The following is a 24,232-nucleotide window of genomic DNA, read 5'->3' on the forward strand; positions in this document are numbered from 1 at the left end:
AATAGCAAAGAAGACCCAATAAATGGAAATCTTAAAACATTTTAAAGCTAATGTAATATAATAATGCCTTTTTAAATTCATTAAATAAAATATGTAGAGCCAGGTTTAGTAACTGCCATCACTTTTGTCCATAAATTATATTTTAAGAAACCACAACATGAAGTAAGGATTTATATTGATATTCTGTAGTTTGTTACCTGATCTCAGAATGGAAGAAAACAATAACTATTTGGTTACTGGCTTTTAAGATATTTTGGAGTTCTTTAAGAATTGCATTGACTTCACTGAAAACCCCTAGAAGCATCTTAATTTTATAAAGATATTAAGATCCATCAAGAAGAGATAAATTTACTGAAGACATCCAGTACAAAACTAGATTAATCTTTGCACAACTAATCTCAAACTTTCATTCATCCTTTTTATGAGCTTTAATTCAAAAAATAGCATAGTCTGTGGTCATGACACGGTTTATTAGAAATGTTTTATATTGATGCTTCAGATTCTATATATATAACATATAAACTGTAAATCTATATTGGCATGGTAACCGATTTGGACTGGTTTTTTAGATTTTCTTTTCATATTTCGATATACTATTCTTGTTAATTTTACTCATTCTGTGTATGAGTAAATTAAAACTCCATGTCATAAATTTTGTGTTCATTTTCAAAGATCTAGGAAAGGACAGCACTAACTTTAAATACTGTCCTCTTGATTCTGCTGCCTTCATGTCCCAAACCAAAACTCTTTTGTGTTCTTAGGTTGAATACATTTTGTAGCTCTAAAAATCTAACTAGATTCAAATAATCATTAGGTTTCATTAAGCCAAATCCTTGTGTTCTGATTTATTCCAATAAAGTAATAAGTGAATACCACCATGGATTAAAAACACATTTTTCAGTACTTTATGTTTATTAATACTGAGAAGGAAACAGGACTTAAACTCAAATATAAAATTGGTAGATTAATGTTATATCAAAACTTCCCTTTTGCTTCTGGATAAGCTAAAAAAGCACACAATCTAAGTCACTTTACAAATGAGACTTACTTCCTTTTATTTTTCAAGGTTATTTTTATGAATAAATGCTCCTCAAAGAATATCATACTTTCAGAGAGACATTATTCGTGAATTTAATAATCAGAATGTAAAATAACCATAACATGTCAGAAGTATCATTTCTGTTCTTCTAGAAACCTGACCATTTGACATACTAGAACATCCTGCTACTGTCTTAGAAACCACAAAATCTACCTTAATCTGACACCCCACTTTTCTTGTTCTGCTGATACATGTCATTATTTGATTAACCTCAATAGTAGTGAGGTTTCTAAAATCTTGAATTCATTTGCAGGGCTTCCAGAATATACTTTTTTGGTATCATAGTTAATAATTCTGTCTGGCCGAAAAAGAAAAGTGTCTTATAAACTGGTAAAATAGTTTTACCTACTACAGATATGACAATGGTTGATCTTATGCTAGCAAAAATAAAATTCTGATCTGCTTAATTTGAGAACAATAATTTTTATAAATTAAATATTCAGATTTTGAATTTTTTACTTTGTATATAATGCACTATATTTAACATTGTGGAAAATATTTTTAAAAGTTAGTCATGATCCTGTCCCTTCAAGAGTTTAGTTTCTTTGACTGTACTATCAATAATGAGGAACTATATTAAGTCTTATGATAAAGATTCAGAAGATACTTTAAGATTTTAGGAAAACCTAAGTCTAGATTATGGTAATGACAGTACAATCATTTAAATTTATTAAAAGTCATCAACTATATTTTAAATTCCTGAATTTGATAATTTCTGGCATATAAATTATATCTTAGAAATATTAAGAATTTAAAGAAAGGAAATATCTGTGATTAAATAATTTAGGAAATATTTTCCATAGCTGATGTAGTCTAATGTGAATCTTAAAGGATAAAGTGAGTGTGAATCAGAAGCTTGATCAATGTGACAAAAGCATTCCTAGAAGAACTAGCTTGGATTGTTAGAGGTCTAAGATCTCCTCTATTCTTACATGTGGCCATATGGAAATGGCCCTTCTGAAAAGTTCTGGCCAACACCTACTGAAAACCTTAACATAGTATTGTTCCTTGATGGTTTAATTTGTTTTGCTTTATTTTCCCCTTTGAAAGAAGAGGTCAAAAGTAAAAGCTTGCTTCCGTCCTGAGCTGAAGAGGGAACTAATGAAAGGGTTATAGTCATAGAGCATGTCACACTGCCAGTGAGTCTGTTACCATTATAGCTATTGATAGTCAGTTCCCTCTTTAAGGCTTCAAATTAGTGAAATATTTTTATTGCCACTGAACACTACAAAAACCTTTATATTTCCTATAAGAAAACTAAAGTTAGGAGTGAACCCAGCACCTAAATTGCTAAAGTCATGCTGCAGGAAAAGTTGAGCTGTTCTGGCCTGTTCAGAATAAAATAAAAGGTATGGTATGATCTTTGAACAGTCACAAAACTGCTAGCTAAATTCAGATGTCATCATGAATTAAAATCTGTGTCATACAAAAGGAAGGAACCAGATGAAGTTAAGTAATGCTGTTAATAATCGAAAAGCAAAGGGGGGTTGTATTTTTTTCTTATTGACCCTACTACTAACAAGAACAGCCAATTTTTAAGTAATATTTATTAAGAGTTAAATTTATAGGAAATTTAGTTTCTAAATAGATAAGCTTTTTTGTTTTTAAACAATATTTTAAAAAGTAAGTTGTATCTTCCCAAACCAGATAACTTCTCAGATTATATAATTAAGTAAATCATACTAAAGTTTTAAATGATTTTCTTGATGTTCATCAGAGAAAATTATTTATTGTCTTCATTTAGACCCCGCCTGACCAACTGCTCCAAATTTTTTCCATTTGAACCATGTATTCTAGCATTTCTAGGGAAAAAGCTTGAGCCCAGCAAGCAGCAAAATAGGAGTAGTTTTATAAGACTGGATTAGTGTTGACCTACAATCAAATATAATCCTTATTATGTATCCTAATATTGTTAAGCATGGGCTTGGTTTGATTCTTTTTACTTCTCCCTTCTGCAAAGTGCAGAAAGAAAGAGATGTTTGTTATTTGCATTTATTTATACTAACTAGTTGTACACATCTGGCTTCCATTGGAGAGCCCCTGACATCACAGGGAACGGTGATCAAAATTCCACACTCTAGCTTCAAGCTGGGGGCTCGTAGCTATTGCAGCATTGAAAGGGAATCTTTTCCTGGCTTCTTTAAAATGAGCATGGTGATGGGATGGTTTAAGGGAAGAACACCTCTCAAATCACATGACCACTGCTGTGCTTCCGTGTGTCCTGCTTTTCTCATAACAGCTTGGCACTACATTCTTTCCCTGTATTGTTAGTGGACTTTTTTTTTTTGTATGTATGTATGAGTGGGTTAGGGGCTGGGGACATAAATGAATGAATTATACATTATGCATGCATCTTTCATCATATAGTGTTGTGCCTTCCCTTATGTATCACAAATTATAATCATACTTAACTTCTGTGTCTGTAGCGATTGAACTTCTGTGTCTGTAGCGATTGAGCTGTCTGTTTCTTCCTTTTTGGTGTGAGATTGGTATGTTATTGATATGTTTTGACATTAACACCTTCGGTTGTTCATGTTACATTAAACGTAAGTTAAAATTTTCTCCCAAAAGAGTTAGCTTCTCTTGTTGGGCTGGAAGAATCTTCATTTCTGTGTAGCAATTCACGTTATTATAACCTATGGCTTTCAATTGTATAATCCTATAATGAAGAGATGACTTTAAACACTGTGATATTCTTGTTATGACCTAAGCATAAGGTAAGTAATTTATCTGTCTCTAAAGATTGTGGCTGCTTGTTAAATTTTTCTCAGCTTTTTAAAAAACATTTTTATTTTTGTTCCTTACCATTTATTGTGTGTTGTTCTTCCTTTGTTTCTGTGTGATATCTTATGATTTCTCAATAAGTTATGTGGTCTTAAGCAAAAATCCTATTTTACTATAAACACATGTTTGATTAATATTTAATGTCTCGAGTAATCTTGATTAGTAAGTGAACACCTGTGTTTTCAGTACTCTCGTTTTTTTATTTCCCCTATTTATTCCAATAAAATGCACTGTTACTACATTGTTTTCATTCTGATTCCAGAGAGACAGAGAACCGTTTGTGCTATAAAATCAGACAGGTATTAATTGCAGCAAATTACATGTCACAACAGGATACAGAAAAGGGGGTTCTCACAGTATACATTTCATTGAACTTCTCATTTTATTTCCTTAGAAACTTAATGTAATTGCATAATCTCAGATTATTTAATTTTTCATGTTCTCTTTTTCTTGATGCCTAAAACAAGTAAAAAAATAAAATGCAATAAAACTTGGTAGTTTTAACTTATTCTTTAAAAGTAACTTCCATGGCATTATGTTACATTAAAAACCTTTATAATGAGATTTTATAAAAAAACAAATGAATACTATAAATATGACATTATGTACCATAGAGTAAATCAGTGCATACATTACCAATAAAGTTTTGAAAATTATGTATCTCAGCTTTAAATATACATACTTAAAAGCACAAAGTAAAGAAAGTCTTACAACCACTGGTTTTAAAAATAATTTCTCTCAAATCTGGTTCAACAGCCAATGTAACATAAATGGGAAATAGTTTTGGCAATTTGCACACATTGATAAAGACTCCTATTTCAGAGAACTGGGTTGGTTTAGTTCTCCAAATCCCTCCTCTATAGTTATCTGAAATATGTGATTTCAAACTGAGGTATGAGAAAATGGTGGTTTCTTTATCTGTATTATAAACAATTCTGGGAGGGTATTACTCTTTAAGACTCTTAGAGAAGCAGGGGGGATTTTTTTTTTTTTTTTTTTTTTTTTTTTTTTTTGGCTTGGTTTTGGTCACAAAATGCCAGGGCTATCTTTACTAACATTTCCATTATATACATTATTAAATGTATAAAATAGACATTATGTAAATTTGTTAGAACATTTTATGAGACAGTTTAAACTACTCATCAGAACTGCACTGTTCACTGTAAATCTCTTGTTTCTATCCATACACTAGCTCCACTCTAGATTGGAAGGGCTTAAAGATGAACTCTGGAGGAATAGAGGCTACGACTTAAGAGTAACTATTACTGACCAAAGGAGCTACTTTCCACTCGCAAACGTTGCTTTGCGCGATGGGCTTGGCTCCTTCACATCTTGTTTCACATCTTGTTGAAGAATTTCTTGACTTCCATTTGACTTCTATGAGCTGTTTTTGTCTTTCAACATTTTCCTCTTTCTTTTCTCTCTTCCTCCCAGATTTTCTTCCCATGCTTTCAGTGTTCTCTCACATTGTTTGAGTCACTTTTTCAAATGCAGTTTCTCTATTAAGCTTGTCTATTAATTTCTCTGTTGGTCTGTGTTTCTTACCCTGTTGAGACTGTAGAGGTAGAGATACACTGTTTTCATTTCATGGTATGCAAGTTGCTCATTTATTTTGCAGAAAGCTCATTAGTTCCACTTACCTTTTTGGTACAAATTTTCAAGACAAAATAGTGGAACATTCTCCATTTACACACTATCCCCTTCAGTAAGACCATGCTTTTTTTTTTTTTTATTTTAACCTCCATATTTACTTAAGTCTCTCTCTGCTTTATCTTTATCATGTTTTCTTCTCTGTCTTATTTTTTTAAGTCATTAATTTCTTTCTCATTGGATCCACCATTGTTCTCCAATAAGACTTATAAGTAAAATAATAACAATTTTTTTATTCTTCATGAGTGTCTGTACTATATACATAAAACAATGTGGGCCAAAAGAGAATAGTTAATATTTGTAATTGCTTGTCTGTTGTTTTGTCGTGTGTGTGTGTGTGTGTGTGTGTGTGTGTGTGTGTGTGTGTGGTATATGTGTGTTTAGATTTATTTACTTTGGTTTTTGTTTTCCCTTGTCTGCTCATGGCATTTTTATTATTCTTTCTATAAGCATTCATTAACAGTTTGTTTGGTTTTTTTTTTCAGGGAAGGACAGCCACAACCTACCCTAAGTTACAACATTCCTTTCATACACTTTTTTCATATATTATTAAACTGTGTTAAGCTATAGAAAGTTCTTTGTTGTCTATATATCCATCTGGGGCAAGCTGCTGTGGAGTGGGAAGAAGAGGTGTGGACCCTGAATAAAATTATATCTAAAATTATAATAGTTACCATTCAGCATGGCCATTGAATACAGCCGTTTGGTAAACTTCAAAAGAAATGTTCCACTTTAAATATTTCAATAAGAGCATAAAGGGCCCCCAATTGACAAACTATATATGCACCTAAAAATGGTTAATAGCAGAGTTAAATTTAACTCATTTCCAATAGAAACACATTTCATAACTAATATTATTAAGTTATAATAACAGTTATTATAAAAGTTAATAACCATCAAAGGTAAATGTTACAAATAAGAATTTTTCTATACCCCTTATCAACATATACATATATATATATATATATATACATAAAATAAAAATCACTACAATTAAATATTTGATTTTAACTTTACTTAGATTTTATTATTCTAGTCAAGACATGCAGAATACCTTAAGGTTATAAATAAATATTCACAACTGAATATGTAGTGTTGAATTTATCCCATTATATAGTCATCCTTCAGTATCCATACCAACTTTACTTCATTACAAGTCCTCCTTAGGTACCCAAATCTTAAATATTCAAGTCTCATGCAAGTAAAATGGCATATACCATTTACAACCTAAGCACATCCACTCATATGCTTTATATCATAGTTTCTACTTTAGAAGGCAAGTGCTCTATCATTGAGGTACATCTGCAAGCTTCATCTCTACTTTATAATTTAATACAATATGAATGCTATGTAAATAATTGTTATATTGTATCCCATAAGGAATAAGGACAAGGGAATAAAGATCACATGTACAGAACAGATGCAGGCGGTAGTACTGGTGTTTTGTGTTACTGGTTTTCTTCCTCTCATCCTCGTTCTCCTTTTTTTTTTTTCCTCTCCTTTTCTAATCTACAGTATATTGAATCTGCAGCTATGAAACCCACAGATATGGAGGGCCACCTGGGCTGATCGCAAATTCACATAAATTGGTTTGGGTCTTCTCTTTATCCAGTTTATAATATTGTACCTGAAATATTTTTCTGGAACTTGATCATTTATAAATAAAAATGAATTAAATATATATGAAAAATATAATGGACTTTTACTAACATGTTGTAATAGATAAATAAAAACCTTTTCTCCTAGACCTCAGGAGCTTGCCCACTAAGCATACTTATCTGGCTATCTATGTTATAAGCCCTAAATCACTGAGTTTGTGCTCTTTCTGCAGGTCCAGTCCAGGTGCAGCAGCAAGGAGAACATTCTAAGAGCCAGTAAGTAGTCATGATTTCAGGTAGGCTTCCAAGATATATAAATTACGGCTCTATTGAATATAGAGCTAAACGATGACATTTTTATGAAAAAAATGAAGATAATCAATGATGAACATTTATATAAAGAATATGTGTTTTATAAAATTCCCCATCTGAATTTTTCTTAAAATCAATATAAATAAATGTTTCTGAGTCTAATATTTTGAACACTGAATGGAATTTAATGCAAATTAAGATGAGTGCCTCAGTGACACTAAAGTGAGGAGCTGGCCACTTCTTTTAGTCTCACTTACAAAAATAATTTAAAAGCAGACTACATAAAAATAATTCTAATATAAATCTGTGAGGGCGAAAGACAGAGAAAGAGATTGAGAAACAAAAAAGCAAGCTGAGCGTGCATAGTTATAGTCCCAGCACTTGAGGATAAAGTAGGAAGATCCTAAGTTTTTTGCTAGTCTGTGCTACATCATATGATCATGTCTGAAAAAATGCTTGGAGATGGTTGAGTAACCATAATTTTGTCAATATGAATTTGGAAAGAATTTTTGTTTTCACACACAAATTGTTACAGAACATTGTTATTACTATTTTTTTGGTTGGATTACAACAATATTAAGTACAAAGTCCCTGAACTTTGTATGTTCATTTTTTGTTTTAGAAAAATGAAACTATGAGGACAGGCAGTGAGTGGCAGACACTATTAATTCCAGGACTCAGGAGGCAGAATTGGTGGATTTCTGTAAGAGCTCCAGGCCAGCCTAGTCAAGAGAGTGCATTCCAGGACAGCCAAGGCTAAGTGAAAAACAAACAAAAAAAAAGTCTAAAAGAAAAAAATAAAAACAAAACAAAAAGAAAAGAAAAAAGATTGTGGATAGACTTTGTTATTCTACTGTGCTTAAAGTGAAATCCTATTGAAAGATTTCCCATTACAGCTTTGGGGTCATCCAGAGAAAACTGCTATACAGATAGTGCTAGCATTTTCTTTTTTGTCTCTTAATAATTTAATAACATCATTCAGTCTTCTTTCTAATGGTTTTCAGTAGGTGTACAGCGAAAACAAAATGAAACAGGTCTACTAGACACCCCTGCTATTGTGAGTTTTAGTAAATAAGATGGTTTATATTCCAATAGAATATGAGTATTATTTAACAATTACAGTGTACTTGGAGGACTAAAAAGATACCTCAGTGGGTAAGAGGACTGGTTGTGTAATCTTGAAGACTGAGTTTAGATATTTAACAACATAGTAACGAAAGAAGAAAGTAACGAAAGAAGAAAGAGAGTAAGCCAGACTGGCTAAGAGGGATCAGGGAGTAATGACAAGCACTAGGTTCACAGAGAGAATCTGTCTCAGGAAAAACGTAGAGTGTTAAAGCAGGACACCCCAAACTATCACTGGCCGCTTTGTGCACAATAGATGTACACACCACCGTGTATATATATACAACCACACAAAGCTGTAATTGTTCACAGGTAATGATAGTTCTAGGGAAACTAAAGCAGAAAATTTAAGAGTTAAAAATCAACCTAAGGGGCTGGAGAGATGGCTCAGTGGTGAAGAGTACTGCTTGCTCATGCAGAGGTCCTGAGTTCAATTCCCAGCAACCACATGGTGGCTCACAACCATCTGTAATGGGATCTGATGCCCTCTTCTGGTGTGTCTGAAGACAGCTACAATATAGTTAAAATAAATAAATAAATAAATAAATAAATAAGTAAAGTTATTTTTAAAAAATCAACCTAAGGTATAAATTTAATAAAAGGGGGTGGGACATATTTGAGAACGTCAAAAAATTAGTGTGTATGTGTGTGTAAACATTTTTTATCTTTCTATTATTAAATCTGTTTACTTTGCTCAAAGCCCTTGAGTGTTTGTTTAATTGTAATCTTTAGAGAATACTATTGAAAATAAATAAATTTAGGACTGGATTGTAGGTTGGTGGTATAATGTTCCCCTAGTGTTCATGAGAACCTGAATTCAATCGCAATACTATAAAATAAAGTAATAAATTCAAGCAGATGTGTGTAGATTTCATTCCTTCATAACTCTTCACAATATAACTTTGAGAGAGACTTTTTTGTATTGAGATATAAAGTCTTATAAACACTAAGACCTAACTTGGTGAAACCTATGGTTAGGTATGATAATTAACTATGCACTAAAATAAAGCAAGATATATAAATTACATTTTACAATGAAAAGTGCATAATTTTTATAAATTTTTAGTTTGGAAATTGTAATTCATTGGGAATAATTATTATGATTAGAAACAAAAGAAAAGTTGCTATTTGAGAACAATTTCTTTTGAACTTTATTTCCCTATCTACTATAGACTTTTGTGTTACATAATAATCTCTTTGGATAGACATCATAGGAACCCAAGTATCTTTATTGGACTTTGGATAAAACAGTTTCCAGATTGACCTTATGGCTTTTTAGGTCCATATAGAGCCAAATCAACATCAAGACTTCATCAATTTGTGATTTCTGTAAGTTTATGTTCTTTCATCTTAATACCATGTTAATAACTCCTAAGTACCCATGACCTCACAAAGGTTGTGCATACTGTCTTTCTCTAGACTCATTTTTTCATTATTAAGTGGGGGGCGGCGTGTATTTATGTCTATAGTCTGTACAAACATAAATGCCCATGGCACAGCTGTGGATTTGAAAAGACAATTCACAGAAGTAGGTTGTCTTGTTCCATTATGTCAGAATAACAATCAAGCTCAGGTCTTCAGTCTTGGCCCCAAGACCTTTACCCATGAGCCATCTTTTTTTTTTTTTAATTAGATGCTCTGTATTTACATTTGAGATGTTATCTGTCCCCCAGCCCCTGCCCTACTCCCATTTCCCCTCCCCATCCATTTGCCTTCACAAAGATGCACTCCCTCCTAATCACCCTCTCCACCCCATTGCTTTGGCATTCCCCTACCTTGGGAAAACTAGTCTCCCTGGACCAAAGACCTCTTCTCAAATTGATACCAGACACTGATATCTTCAGCTATATATGCAACTGGATCAATAGGTCTCTCAATGTATGCTCAATGTTTGGTATTTTAGTCCATGGGAGTTTTGGAGGGTTTGGTTGGTTGATAATATTGTTCTGCCCATGAGGTTGTATCTCCTTTCAGCTCCTTCAGTCCTTTCTTTAGCACCTTCATTGGGGTCTCCATGTTCAGTCCCATGGTTAGCTGCAAGCATGCTCAGCTGTATCTGTATGACTTTGGCAGAGGCCCTGAAGAGTCATCTCTATCTGATTCCTACCAGTAAGTACTTCTTGGAATGAGCAATAGTGCTTGGATTTAGTGGCTGCATATGTGGTAGATCCCTGGATGAGGCAGCCTCTGAGTGATGTTTTCTTCAATCATTGTTCCTCAATTTGACCTTGCATTTCTTCCTGTGAGTGTTTTGTTCTCCCTTCTGAGAAGGACTAAGGCATCCCTATTTTGACCGTTCTTCTTTTTGAGCTTCATAAGATCTATGAATTGTTTCTAGGGTATTCAGAGATTTCTGGGGCTAGTATCCACTTATCGGTGAGTGCATACCATGTGTGTTCTTTTGTGATTGGGTTACCTTACTTAAGATGATAGTCTCTAGTTCCATCCATTTGCCTAGGAATTTTATAAAGTCATTGTTTATAATAGGTGAGTACTTCATTGTGTAAATGTACCACAATTTCTGTATCCATTACTCTGTTGAAGGACATATGGGCTCTTTCCAGGTTCTGGCTATTATAAATAAGGTTGGTATAAACATGGTGGAGCATGTGTCCTTGTTATATGTTGGAGCATCTTTGGGGTATATGCCCAAGAGTGGAATAGCTGGATTTTCAGATTGTACTATGTCCAATTTTTTGAGGAACTGCCAGACTGGTTTGCAGAGTGGTTGTAGTAGCTTGCAATCCCACCAACAATATAGGAGTGTTTCTGATGTCAAAAAAAGCTAAATCTCCCCCCTCACACTCACATTCCATGTTTTCCTCCTCCTCCTCTGGCCTCACTCTACCCTTATTCACTTAACAACACATAAATAGACTACTTAAACCTACGGTCTCATAGTATGGGATCTCCTCTCTCGCCCTAAAAATCACTAAGATATTAACACTGTCTGACAAGACTGAAGCATCTTTTATTTGGGAATCCCATCCCACTATGCTGTCTTATCTGTCATAGGTGTCAATAAATTTCTTGAAAAAAAAATTGCCTTGGAGCAACCTAACCTAACCTAACTTTTTCCCACCTGTCTTCCTAAAAATACAACAGCCATTTGTAAATTACGTTGTATAATTTACAAAAAGGAATAATTTACTTATTGCATTTTGGGAAATGGAAAATTTCAAGATCAAGTTGTGGGCAGATTTAGTGTCTAGTGAGTACCTAATCGCTTTATATACCATTATGAACACTGTTTTCACTGTAACCTCATGTAGCAGATCACATGTCATACATACACAAGCACTACTCCTGCTTTTCTTGAGTTCGAGCACCCCATGGCCTATTTACCTCTCAAAGTACTCATCTTGTTATTACTGTTACATTGATAATTAAATTTTAATGTGGATTGTAGAATACACACAGACATTCAAATAAAAGCAATAGTGAGGAATAAATCTTGGTAAAAGTTTTACAACATTCATTTGATGTTGTTTGGAGCTATTAAATAGCCAGTGATAAAATTATATCCACATTTCTCCTGGAAATTTTTTTTTCATTTCTGAAGTAAATCACTGGCATTTTTGACAACTGGTTTGAACTGATCTTAAACCAAATATTTAGTCTATTTGGATTTTGTGATTTTAGTGAGTGCTACCTATCTGGTGTTTACTATAGCTTTTTTAATACTTTCTTTTGTTTGATACCTTTTATAATAATGTCCACTTCATTCAGGAGCAACAAAGCACTTAAAGTGTTCTTAATTGGATGTTTTTTGTATATATGTAAAATTCAAAACCTAATTTCTAAAACATTCCAAGATCATGGACTAATCCCAATGCATGCCAATGCATTTATTAAATTAAATGGTTGATCTTACTGACAAACTATAGTGCACTTGGTAACTTTTGCAATCTGAATAGATTTTGCTTCTGACAAAGCATTATATTTTAGGGGTATAATTTGTAATACTAAAAAGAGTAGAAAGTTATTGATAATACTAAAAAGAGTAGAAAGTTATTGAAGAGTTAACTTTAACTCAAAGCCCTGTTTATGTTTGGGAATTACAAATGTTACAGATACATTGTTTGGTAATCAAGAAAGATTTAATTTACAATTGTTACAGCTACCAGAGTTGACCACTCAGACATAGTTTATAGTCAATTGATAGTCTTTATTTCAGCCATCTGGGACCACACCCAAGTGTTGAGGCGTGGAGGTGGGGGATAAGTGTGGCCCCAAGAGTCCATAACATGGGACTTTAAAGTCAAAAACATTCTCCTGGCATTTCCCTAGGTAGCTGCAGAGGGGATTAACAGAATTAAGCAGTTTGAGGTTAACAGAAGCTAATATTAGTTAGCTGGAGGGAGTTCAAAACAACTAAACAGTTAAACAAAAGGTAAGATAAGTTAGCTTGGACATCCTGACCTTGGGTTCCTAGAATAGAGTTGGATAATTTTTCATAGGATTATCTATCAAGGAGATCAAATTCTAATTAAACGTAAAATGGACTCAACAAGAGAACAAGATTGAGAAACTGTTCTACTGTCTTACTCTGTCACCTAAAAACTGTCTATGTTGTGTAGGAGTATGGCTATTTCAAAATCTCTGTCCCTACTGCCTGCAATAACTACTAAAAGCACCAGTCATCTTAATTATCTTAGTTATTACTAAGAAAAAAAATCTTTAAAATTTTTTTAAAGTTAGTTACCAACAGTTACTACTAGTACAAGATTTCCTTCCCTGTTCTTTTCTGAAGGAAAATGGAGAACAAGTGGATCTGGGAAATGGGGATAACAGGAGTAGAGGGAGGGGAAACTGCAGTCTGGTGTATTATATGAGAGAAAATATAAATAAATACATCATATAATAGGTAATGGATTTTACTTAAGACAAAATCATAACTTATTTTTGGGAACTATGATGTTTAGAGTCTGAAATCTCACCCCAATTGACTAATATATTTGAATAATTAGTTGTGAACTGGTATTTTGACTTGGACAGACTGTGAAATATTTAAGAAATAGGGCCTAACTGAAGAAGTTGATCACTGTGAGTTACAGCTAAGCCTGCTTCTAGCCCTAACTTTCTGTTTCCTGATCCACCATGGTAAACCAAACTATGCTGCAAGTTCTCATTGCTGTGATAGCTCCCTAGCTACCATGCCTTTTCTACAATGATAGACTATAGTTTCTTTGTTGTTGTTTTCTACAGGCCAGTCATTACCCTACTTCTGGTCCTCCTTCCCACAGTTCCTCATCCCATTCATCCTTCCCCCTGTCTGCAAGAGGATGCCTATCCACACCCCCCTCCCCTCCCAGCCAGGCCTCCCCACTCCCTTGGGCCTCAAGTCTTCAAGGGTTAGGCACATCTCCCACTGAGGCCAGATTAGACAGTCCTCTGCTATATGTGTGTCAGGGGCCTCAGACCAGCTCCAGTGTGCTGCCTGGTTAGTGGCTCAGTGCTGAGGGATCAAGTTAGACTGCTGTTCTTCCTATGTGGTCTCCCTCCTCCTTTGCTTCTTCCAGCCTTTTCCTAATTCAATTTCAGAAGTCTCTGACTTCAATCCAATGAGTGGGTGTAAGTATCTGCATCATTTTCAGTCTTGTTGGGACCCTCAGAGGTCATCATGCTTGGCTCCTGTGTGTAAGCAGACCATAGCATCAGTAATAGTGTCAGGCCTCTGATCCTCCCCTTGAGATGGATCCCAAGTTGGGCCAGTTACTGGACCACCTTCCCCTCAGTCTCTTCTCTATTTTTGTCCCTGCAGTTTTTTGAGATTTTAACAATTCTGGATATTATAAATAAGGCTGCTATGAACATAGTGTCCTTGTTTGTTGGAGCATCTTTGGAGTATATGCTCAAGAGTGCCATAGCTGGGTCCGCAGGTAGTACTATGTCCAATTTTCTGAGAACTGCTAGACTGATTTCCAGAGTAGTTATACTAACTTACAACTCCCCCAACAGTGCAGGAGTGTTCCTCTTTCTCCACATCCATGCAAGTATCTACTGCTGACTGAGTTTTTAATCTTTGCCATTTGACTGGTGTTAGGTAAAATCTCAGGATTATTTTTATTTGTATTTCCCTGATGACTAAGGAGGTTGAATATTTCTTTAGGTGCTTCTTAGCCATTTGATAATCCTCAGTTGATAATTCTTTGTTTAGCTCCATCCCCATTTTTTTTTTTTTTTTTTTTTTGGTCCTACATCCACATCTGCACTTTGTAATAATATACAGGCTGTCTATGCACCTTACAGTTTACATTGTACCTCTTTTCATAGGACTTAAACTTTCATCCTGGAACCTACTCATTTTTTCTTGTTTTTGTTGGATATGCTCTGTATTTACATTTTAAATATTATCCCCTTTCCTTCTACTCCCATTTACCCTCCCCCTCCACTTGTTTCCATGAAGGTGCTCCCTCTCCCAAGCACCCTCTCCACCTCAGTGCCTTGGCATTCCCCTACACTAGGAAAATGCGCCTTCACTGGACAAAAGGCTTCTTCTCCCATTGATGCCAGACAGTGCTATCCTCTGCTACATTGCAACTGGAAACATGGGTCTCTCCATGTGAACTCATTGGTTGGTGTTTTAGTCCCTGGGAGCTCTGGAGGTTTTGGTTGGTTGATAATGTTGTCTTCCCAGGGGGTTGCAGAAGCTTTCAACTCCTTCAGTTCTTCCTCTAGCTCCTTCATTGGGGACCCATGTTCAGTCTGATGGTTAGCTGCAAGCATCCTCAACTATATCTGTATGACTCTGGAGAGCCTCCAAGGAGGAATTCCTAACTGGCTTCTGCCAGTAAGCGCTTCTTGGCATCTGTAACAGTGCTTGGCTTTGGTGGCTGCATGTTGGAGGAAGGGGGCAAGTGAGGCAGTCTTTGAATGATCTTTACTTTAATCTCTGTTCCTCTATTTGTCCCTATATTTCCTCCCATGAGTGCTTTGTTCTACCTTCTAAGGACTGAGGCATACACATTCTGGTCTTCCTTCTATTTGAGCTTTATAACATCTGTGAATTGTTTCTTGGTTATTCAGAGATTTTTGGGCTAGTATCCATTTATCAGTGAGTACATACCATGTGTCTTCACATGTGACTGGGTTACCTCAATCAGGATAATTGCTTCTAGTTCCATCCATTTGCCTAGGAATTTTATAAAGTCATTGTTTCTAATAGCTGAGTAGTACTCCAGTATATAAATAAACCACATTTTTTGTATCAATTCCTCTATTGAAGGACATCTGGGTTCTTTCCAGCTTCTGGCTATTATAAATAAGGCTGATATGAACATGGTGGAGCATGTGTCCTTGATATATGTTAGAGCGTCTTTTGGGTATATACCCAGGAGGGGTATAGCTGGTAGTACTATGTTCAATTTTCTGGGGAAGCACCAGACTGATTTCCAGAGTCGTTGTACCAGCTTGCAATCCCTCCAGGAATGAAGGAGTGTTCTTTCTCCACATCTTTCCTCGCCAACATCTGCTATCACCAGGGTTTTCGTATCTTAGCCATTCTGTGGTTTGAGGTGGAATCTCAGGGTTGTTTTGATTTGCAAATCTCTGATGACTAGCGATGTCGAACATTTCTTTAGGTGCTTCTTGGCCATAAGGTATTTCTCAGTTGAGAATTCTTTGTTTAGTTCTGTCCACCATTTTTAATAAGATTATTTGATTCTCTGGAATCTAACTTCTTGAGTTCTTCTTATATAGTGGATATTGACTCTCTATGAGGTGTAGGATTGGTAAAGATCTTTTCCTAATTTGTTGGTTGCCATTTTTGTCCTATTGACAGTAGTATCCTTTGCCTTACAGAGGCTGTGCATTTTATGAGATTCCATTTCTTTATTCTTGATCTTAGAGCCTAAGTCACTGGTATTCTGCTCAGAAAATTTTCCTCATGTGCCCATGTGTTCAAGGCTCTTCCCAATTTCTCTAATATTACTTTGAGTGATTCTGGTTCTATGTGGAGGTCCTGGATCCACTTGGACTTGAGCTTTATGCAAGGAGATAAGAATGGATTGATTTTCATTCTTCTACATGCTGACGAAAGTCGGACCGTCACAATTTGTTGAAAATGCTTGTCTTTTTTCCACTGGATGGTTTTAGCTCCTTTGTCAAAGATCAAGTGTACGGGTTCATTCCAAAGACTTTCATCATGAATGGGTGTTGGTTTTTGTTAAGTGCTTTCTCAGCATCTAGTGAGATGATTGTGTTTTGTTTTGTTTTGTTTTGTTTTGTTTTCTCTTCTCTTCTCTTTGAGTTTGTTTATATGTTACATTGATGGATTTCTGTATATTGAACCATCCCTGAGTCTCTGATATCTTGATAATGATGGATGATTATTTTGATGTGTTCTTGATTTTAGTTTGCAAGAATTTTATTGAGTATTTTTACATTGATTTTCATAAGGGATATTGGTCTGAAGTTCTCTTTCTTTGTTGGTTCTTTGTGTGTAAGCGCAATTGTAGCTTCATCAAACAAATTAGGTAGTGTTCCTTCTGTTTCTGTTTTGTGTATTAGTTTCAAGAGTATTGGTATTAGGTCATCTTTGAAGTTCTGATAGAATTTTGCAACTAAACCCATCTGATCCTTGGCTGTTTCTGGTTGGGAGACTTTTAATGACTGCTTCTATTTCTTTAGGGGTTATGAGACTATTTAGATGGTTGATCTGGTTCTTATTTAAATTGAGTACCTTGTATCTGTCTAGAAAATTGTTCATTTCATCCAGATTTTCCAGTTTTGTTATGCTTTTGTAGTAAGACTAGATGATTTTTTTTTTAATTTCCACAAGTTTCTGTTGTTATGTCTCCCTTTTCATGTCTGACTTTTTTAATTTGGATACTCTGTGGCCACTGGACAGTCTGGCTAAGGGTTTATCGATCTTGTTGATTTTCTTAAAGAACCAGCTCCTGGTTTTGTTGATTCTTTTTATAGTTCTTTTTGTGTGTAATTGGTTGATTTCAGCTCTGAGTTTCTTCTCTGCTGTCTACTCCTCTTGGGTGTATTTGCTTCTTTTTGTTTTAGAGCTTTCAGGTTTGGTATCAAGCTACTGGTATATGCTCTGTCCAGTTCCTTTTTCCAGGCACTCAGAGCTATGAGTTTTCCTCTTAGCACTGCTTTCATTGTGTCCCATAAATTTGGATATGTTGTACCTTCATTTTTATTAAATTCAAAAAAGTCTTTAATTTCTCCCTTTCTTTCGTGACCAAGTAATCATTTAGTAGAGCATTGTTCAGCTTTCGTAGTGGGGAGGGGGCTTTCTGTTGTTTTTGTTGTTATTGAAGACCAGCCTTAGTCCATGGGGATCTGCTAGGATGCATGGGATTATTTCAATCTTCTTGTATCTGTTGAGACCTGTTTTGTGACAGATTATATGGTCAATTTTGGAAAAGGTTCTATGAGGTGCTGAAAAGAAAGTTTGTTCTTTTGTTTTAGGATGAAATGTTCTGTAGATATCTGTTAAAAATCATTTAATTTATACCTTTTGTTAGTTTCGCTGTGTCTGTTTATTTTCTGCTTCCATGATGTGTCCATTGATGAGAGTGGGGTGTTCAAGTCTCCCACTATTATTGTGTGGTGCAGTGTATGCTTTGAACTTTAGTATATTTCCTTTTATGACTATAGGTGCCCTTGCATTTAAGCATAGATGCTCAGAATTGTGAGTTCATCTTAGTAGATTTTTCCTTTGATGAATATGAAGTGTCCTTCCTTACCTTTTTGATAACTTTTGGTTGAAAGTTGAATTTATTTAATATTAGAATGACAATTCCAGCTTGTTTCTTGGGACTATTTACTCGGAAAAATTTTTCCCAACTTTTTACTTTGAGGTAGTGTCTGTCTTTGTCACTGAGGTTCATTTCTTGTATACAGAAAAATGCTGGGTCCTGTTTAAGCACCCAGTATGTTAGTCTATTTTTTTTATTAAGGAATGGATTTCATTGATGTTAAGAAATATTAAGAAATAGTGATTGTTGCTTCTTGTTATTTTTGTTGCTGGAGGTAGAGTTATGGATTTGTTGCAAAAAGATTACGTTCTTGCTTTTTCTAGGATGTAGTTTCCCTCCTTGTGTTGGTAATTTCCATCTATTATCCTTTATAGAACTGGATTTATGGAAAGATATTGTGTAAATTTGTTTTGTCATGGAAATAAATTTGTTTTGTTTCTTCATCAACGTTAATTGAGAGTTTTGCAGGGTATAGCCTGAGCTGGCATTTGTGTTTTCTTAGGGTCTGTATGACATCTACCTTTAGGTGCGATGTGGGCCTTCATTTGTGGTGCCTGTACCACTAACAGCTACTCCAAACAGGGCTAAGGCCTAAGGGTTTGAAAGAAAGACACAAGTCCTTTATTCCTGTTACCAGAAAGTTTACCCCATCTTGAACTGCCATCTCTCAGGACAGCCTGCAGTCAACCCTCACATAGACAGTGGTCCCATTATTATACCCTCAGGTAATTACAGAGGAGGTATGTAAATTCCCTAGCTGCTGGGTGTAAGAGTCACCCCCTAGGGTGGAAGTCTGTAATTATCTTTTAGCAGCTGGGAACCGAAAGGCTTGGTGTGAAGTGGCTTGTGACTAGGCCAAATAGCATAACCAATGGGGGGGGGGGGGGCGCGTGTATCTCTCCCAGGGTTGAGGCATGCAAGTGGGCAAAGAAGCTAACCCCAAGCAAGAGAGTTGGGATGATTATTTCAACATCTACTCAGCATCTTCTTGCTTTTAGAGTCTCTGTTGAGAAGTTTAGTGTAACTCTGATAGGTCTGCCTGTATATGTCACTTTACCCTTTTCTCTTATTGCTTTAATATTTTTTTTGTTTCGTGCATTTTGGTGTTTTGATCATTATGTGACTGGATAAATTTCTTTTCTGGTCCAGTCTATTTGGAGTTCTGTAGGCATCTTGTATATTCATGGGCATCTCTTTCCTTCTCTGTGATCCTACATCAATTATGCTCCATACTTGGCATGTTAGAGCACCTAGGCGTGGTCTTCCTCTGGTTTTTATGGGAATGGGCTCTGAAGCAGCACCCTAGGTCCCTTAGGGCACAAGTTTAGACCTGAAGTGACCTGTGCCACTGGCTGGGTAAAGGTTCCTGGGTGGCTGGATCCCGTGGGATACAGATACTCTGGATGTTGGGGCAGATGTTGTGGCCTCCTGACCTGTGGTCCTTGGTGTGTTAGAACACCTGAGAGACATGCTTTCTTTGGATTTTGTGGGAATGGGTGCAGAATCAGTGCCCTAGGTCTACTCAGGGCACAAGCTTACACAGGAAGATGAACCTAATATTCCTTCCTGAAAGGAAAAGATGATGGGGCACCAATGAAAGGAAAAGTTACTGAAAGGAAAAGATGACGGGGCACCAATGAAAGGAAAAGTTACTGAAAGGAAAAGATGACGGGGCACCATGTTGTAAAAAGATGACGTCCCGGGTTTCTGCACCAATGTTAGGGGAAAGATGAAGAGGGTGGGGGCCATATGGCCCATGGAAGTACAGCAAGGCCTGGGGGCAAGGGAGATGCCTCTGGGGGGCCCATGTTGGGAATCCCTTCCCCCTGAGGGACCAGCCACACAACAGTATAGTATAGAATAGAGTTTATTCAGGTTATGGGAGAATTAAGAGGATGGTTAGAGGCAGAGGGAGGGAGGGAGAAAGAGAAAGAAAGAGAGAGGTAGGGGAATAGAGGAGTAGAGGCCGGCCATGAGCACATGGAGGAGAGGGGCAAGGGAAGGGCAAAAGAAGGAATGGGGAGAGCAAGGTTGCAAGAGGCCGAGAGGCAAGAGAGAGAGGAGGGGCAAGCAGCCCCTTTTATAGTATCAGGTCACTGGGCAGAGCATACCTGCCTACTGCCAGGTAATTGAGGGGTGGGATTTACAGAATCACAACACTCCACCCCTTTTATTGAATTGGATATTTTATGCATTTACATTTCAGATGTTATTCCATTTGTGTCAATCCTATATCTCTTCCTTCTCCCATTTCCTCCATGAAGGTGCTCCCTCTCTCAACCTCCCTCTCCCACCTCAGCACCTTGACATTTCCATACACTGGAAAAAGGAGCCTTCGCTGGTCCAAAGGCCTCTCCTCTCATTGATGCCAGAGAATGCTTTCCTTTGCTATATGTGCACCTGGAGCCATGGGTCTCTCCATGCGAAATTACTAGTTCGTGTTTTAATTCCTGGGAGCTATGGTGGGTTTGGTTACTTAATAATTTTGTTCTTCCTATTGGGATGCAGGCCCTTTCAGTCCTTTCTGTAGCTCCTACATTGGGGTCCAAGTGTTCAGTCTAATAGTTAGCTGTAAGCATTCTCCTCTATATTAGTATGTCTCTGGCAAAGCTTCTGAGGAGGTGTCCATATTAAATTCCTGCCAATAATCACTCCTTGGCATCATCAATAGTGCTTGAATTTGGTGGCTGCATATAGGATGGATCCCCAGGTGAGGCAGTCTCTGGATGATCTTCTCTAATCCCTGCTCTTCTATTTGTCCCATGATTTTCTCTCATGAGCGTTTTGTTCTCCCTTCTAAGAAGAGCTGAGGCATCCACTTTCTGGCCTTACTTCTCTTTGAGCTTCATAAGTTCTGTGAATTGTTTCTTGATTGTTCAGAATTTTTGGCTAGTATCCGTATATAAGTGAGTGCAAACCATGAGTGTTCTTTTGTGACTGGGTAACCTCACTCAGGATGATAGCTTCAAGCTCCATCCATTTGCTTGGGAATTTCATAAAGTCGTTGTTTTTAATAGCTGAGAAGTACTCCATTGTGTATATGTACCACAATTTCTGTATCCATTCCTTTGTTGAAGGACATCTAGGTTCTTTCCAGCTTCTGGCTATTATAAATAAGACTGCTATAAACATGGTGGAGCTTCTTTTGGGTATGTGCCTGGGTGTGATATAGCTGGGTCCTCAGGTAGTACTCAAAACAAGACTGAATACTTTGCTACAGAACTACATCTTCAACACTTAAAAGTAATCTCTGAACTTATTTGCAGGACATCTTTATTTTTTTTCCATTTCTTATTAGATATTCTCTGCATTTACGCTTAAAATGTTATCCCCTTTTGTATAGTTCTTTTTGTTTCTATTTGGTTGATTTCTGCTCTGAGTTTGATTATTTCCTGCCATCTACTCCTCTTGGGTGTATTTTTTTCTTTTTGTTCTATAGCTTTCAGCTATGATGTAAAGCTGCTAGTGTATGCTCTCTCCAGTTTCTTTTTGGAGGCACTCAGAGCTATGAGTTTTCCTCCTAGTCCTGCTTTCATCGCATCCCAATGAAAGTTCATCTTGATAGATTATTCCTATGATAAGTAAAAAGTGTCCTTTCTTATATTTTTTGATAATTTTTGGTTGAAAATCTAGTTTATTAAATATTAGAATGGCTACTCCAGTTTGTTTCCTAAGATCATTTATTTGGAAGTTTTTTTTTCCAGCCTTTTACTCTGAGGTAGTGTCTGTCTTTATCTCTGAGATGAGTTTCCTGTAGGCAGCAATATGCTGCATCCAGTTTACATATCCATTCCAATAGTCTATGTTTTTTTATTGGGGAATCAAGTCCATTGATATTAAGAGATCTTAAGGAATAGTGATTGTTGTTTCTTGTTATTTTGGTTGTTAGAGGTAGAATTATCTTTGGGTGCTTTTGTTCTTTTGGTTTTCTTGCATGATTATTTTCTTACTTTTCCTTGGGTGTAGTTTCCCTCCTTGTGTTGGATTTTTCCATCTATTATTTTATTTTTATTTAGTGTATAATATGCATGCAGTGTCAATGGCCAGACTAGATGCCACAGGGTAAAAGAAGGCATTGAGTATGGAGGAGGTAATTAAGGTTGGTGCTAATGAGGCAGCAGAGGATTGACTGGGGCTACTGAATATGGCAGCCACTGACTAGAGAAAAGAAAGGAGAAAAATTACACACATACACACACATATACACACACTGTGGGTAAAGCAAAGCGGGCTCCAACAACTTTTTTCTTCCTTATTCTTTTTATACTACCTAAAACAGAGTTTTCTGTGTAAAAAGAATATTACCTCATAGCCACAAATTACATCCACAAAACATATTCTTCAAAACAGTTTAAAATCATTACACAAAAAAATTACAAGATTATTGATTTCATACTTCTTTTTTTTGAAACTTATACCCAACTAAACATTTCCCATCTATCTTTCTTTTCACAAGTTCAAGGTACAAAGTAATAATTCTTTTTTCATTGATTAGCAAAGTTTAATCAAGCTAGTCTACAGTAACATGTTTTCCTATGTTTAGCTGGTGACAGTTTGTGTTTGCCAAGAAACAGATTATCATCTATTTTATGTCTTTTTTTTTTTTTTTTGGTAGTCTTGATCAGTTAAACTGGCTAATCATTTGTTCTCTCCTCTTGTAATCATAATAGAATTATTTACTTATTCATGACCTTCCTTTTCATGGTGCATACCAAGAATTCGTTATCATATTCCTAGATCACAAGATTAAGGAACCCAGTCCCAACCTAGAATGAAAGTTTTCTTTGATCATTAACTTGTCCCAAGCCTATTTTTGTTGCTATTACAATTCTGTGCATTTAACGCATAAATGCTCACTGTACTCCTTTATCTTTTGCACCTCTTACTATTCTATAAGGAAAAGGCACACTCTATTCTTGATTTAACTTAAAACATTCTATCAATTATCTTCACAAAATTATTTAAACTAACTTCCTAAAACTACTTAAAAATCATTAATTCATCTAAATGTCATTATTTCAAGAATGTTCATATTCATGATGATCTGCAGGAGACTTGCCCAGCAGAGTTGGCTATCATCTAGGAACTAATAACACCAGGCACTAGGCAGTAAGGGTCTCCCAGTGTCCACTCATACCAAGCCAGATATTGAGGAATATGCCAATGACAAACATGAGAAGGCACACCAGTGCCAAGGAACAGCCTCAGCTTGGAGAGGGGGTCCTGAGGAAGGAGTAGTTGGAAGCAGCAGAAGAAACAGCTTGAGTCAGTAATGGAGTGCAAGCTGACAGTGTTGTGTTCTGCTCAAGATTACTCTCCAGACAGAAATCTAGGTAGCTCAGTTCTTGCAGTACAAACCCCAGTCTTCTATTTACATATAAGTTCAATCACTACCCAAGGCTTCCTTTTGATTATTTCAGAAATCAGCATTTTATTACCTTAGCCCCTTCATTCTTAGAAAAGACACAAGAACATTTTTTAACATAGCAAATGAATTCAGAGATTAGCCTGCCTTTGCAAGCACAAACAATAAGCTAGCAAGCTAGGATCTGGCTCTTAAGATCACATAAATTGGCCCTGTCCCAGACTGATCTTGAACTCAGAAATCTGCCTGCCTTTGTATCTTTCTGACAAGCTGGCTCATTAGTGCAGCTGCCTTTGTTTTTTAGGTCTGTGAATCCCCTCATACAGTTTATATTGAATTTTATATTTTGCATAATTGAGAAGTTATATATTCTTTATTATTTTTTATTTACATTTCAAATGTCATCCCCCTTCCCAGTCTCCCCTCCACAAACTGCCTTCCATCCTTGAACTCACATTTTTCAGTTTTCCCCCACAGCCTTAAGGCTGTTTCTAAAGTCCCATAGCATTTACCATTTTGCTGAGAAATAGTAGACACGCATTTATGTCCCAGACTCTTGCTATCTCTAGTTATCATAAAGTCA

The 24,232-nt window shown here is 36.0% G+C and overlaps 1 protein-coding gene across 8 annotated transcripts in view; it reads left to right on the top strand.

The window, feature by feature from the left end:
- Window positions 1–24,232, top strand: part of GPHN (gephyrin) — a 448,543-nt gene that overhangs the window by 309,094 nt on the left and 115,217 nt on the right. For all 8 annotated transcript variants that reach the window (XM_080942493.1, XM_080942494.1, XM_080942495.1 and 5 more), the window contains one exon: window positions 7,365–7,407. In XM_080942493.1, coding sequence (XP_080798619.1) covers window positions 7,365–7,407 — 43 coding nt within the window. The remainder of the gene's footprint in view (window positions 1–7,364; window positions 7,408–24,232) is intronic.

Source organism: Micromys minutus (genome assembly GCF_963924665.1).
Source record: "Micromys minutus genome assembly, chromosome: 1".
Lineage (NCBI taxonomy): Eukaryota > Metazoa > Chordata > Mammalia > Rodentia > Muridae > Micromys > Micromys minutus.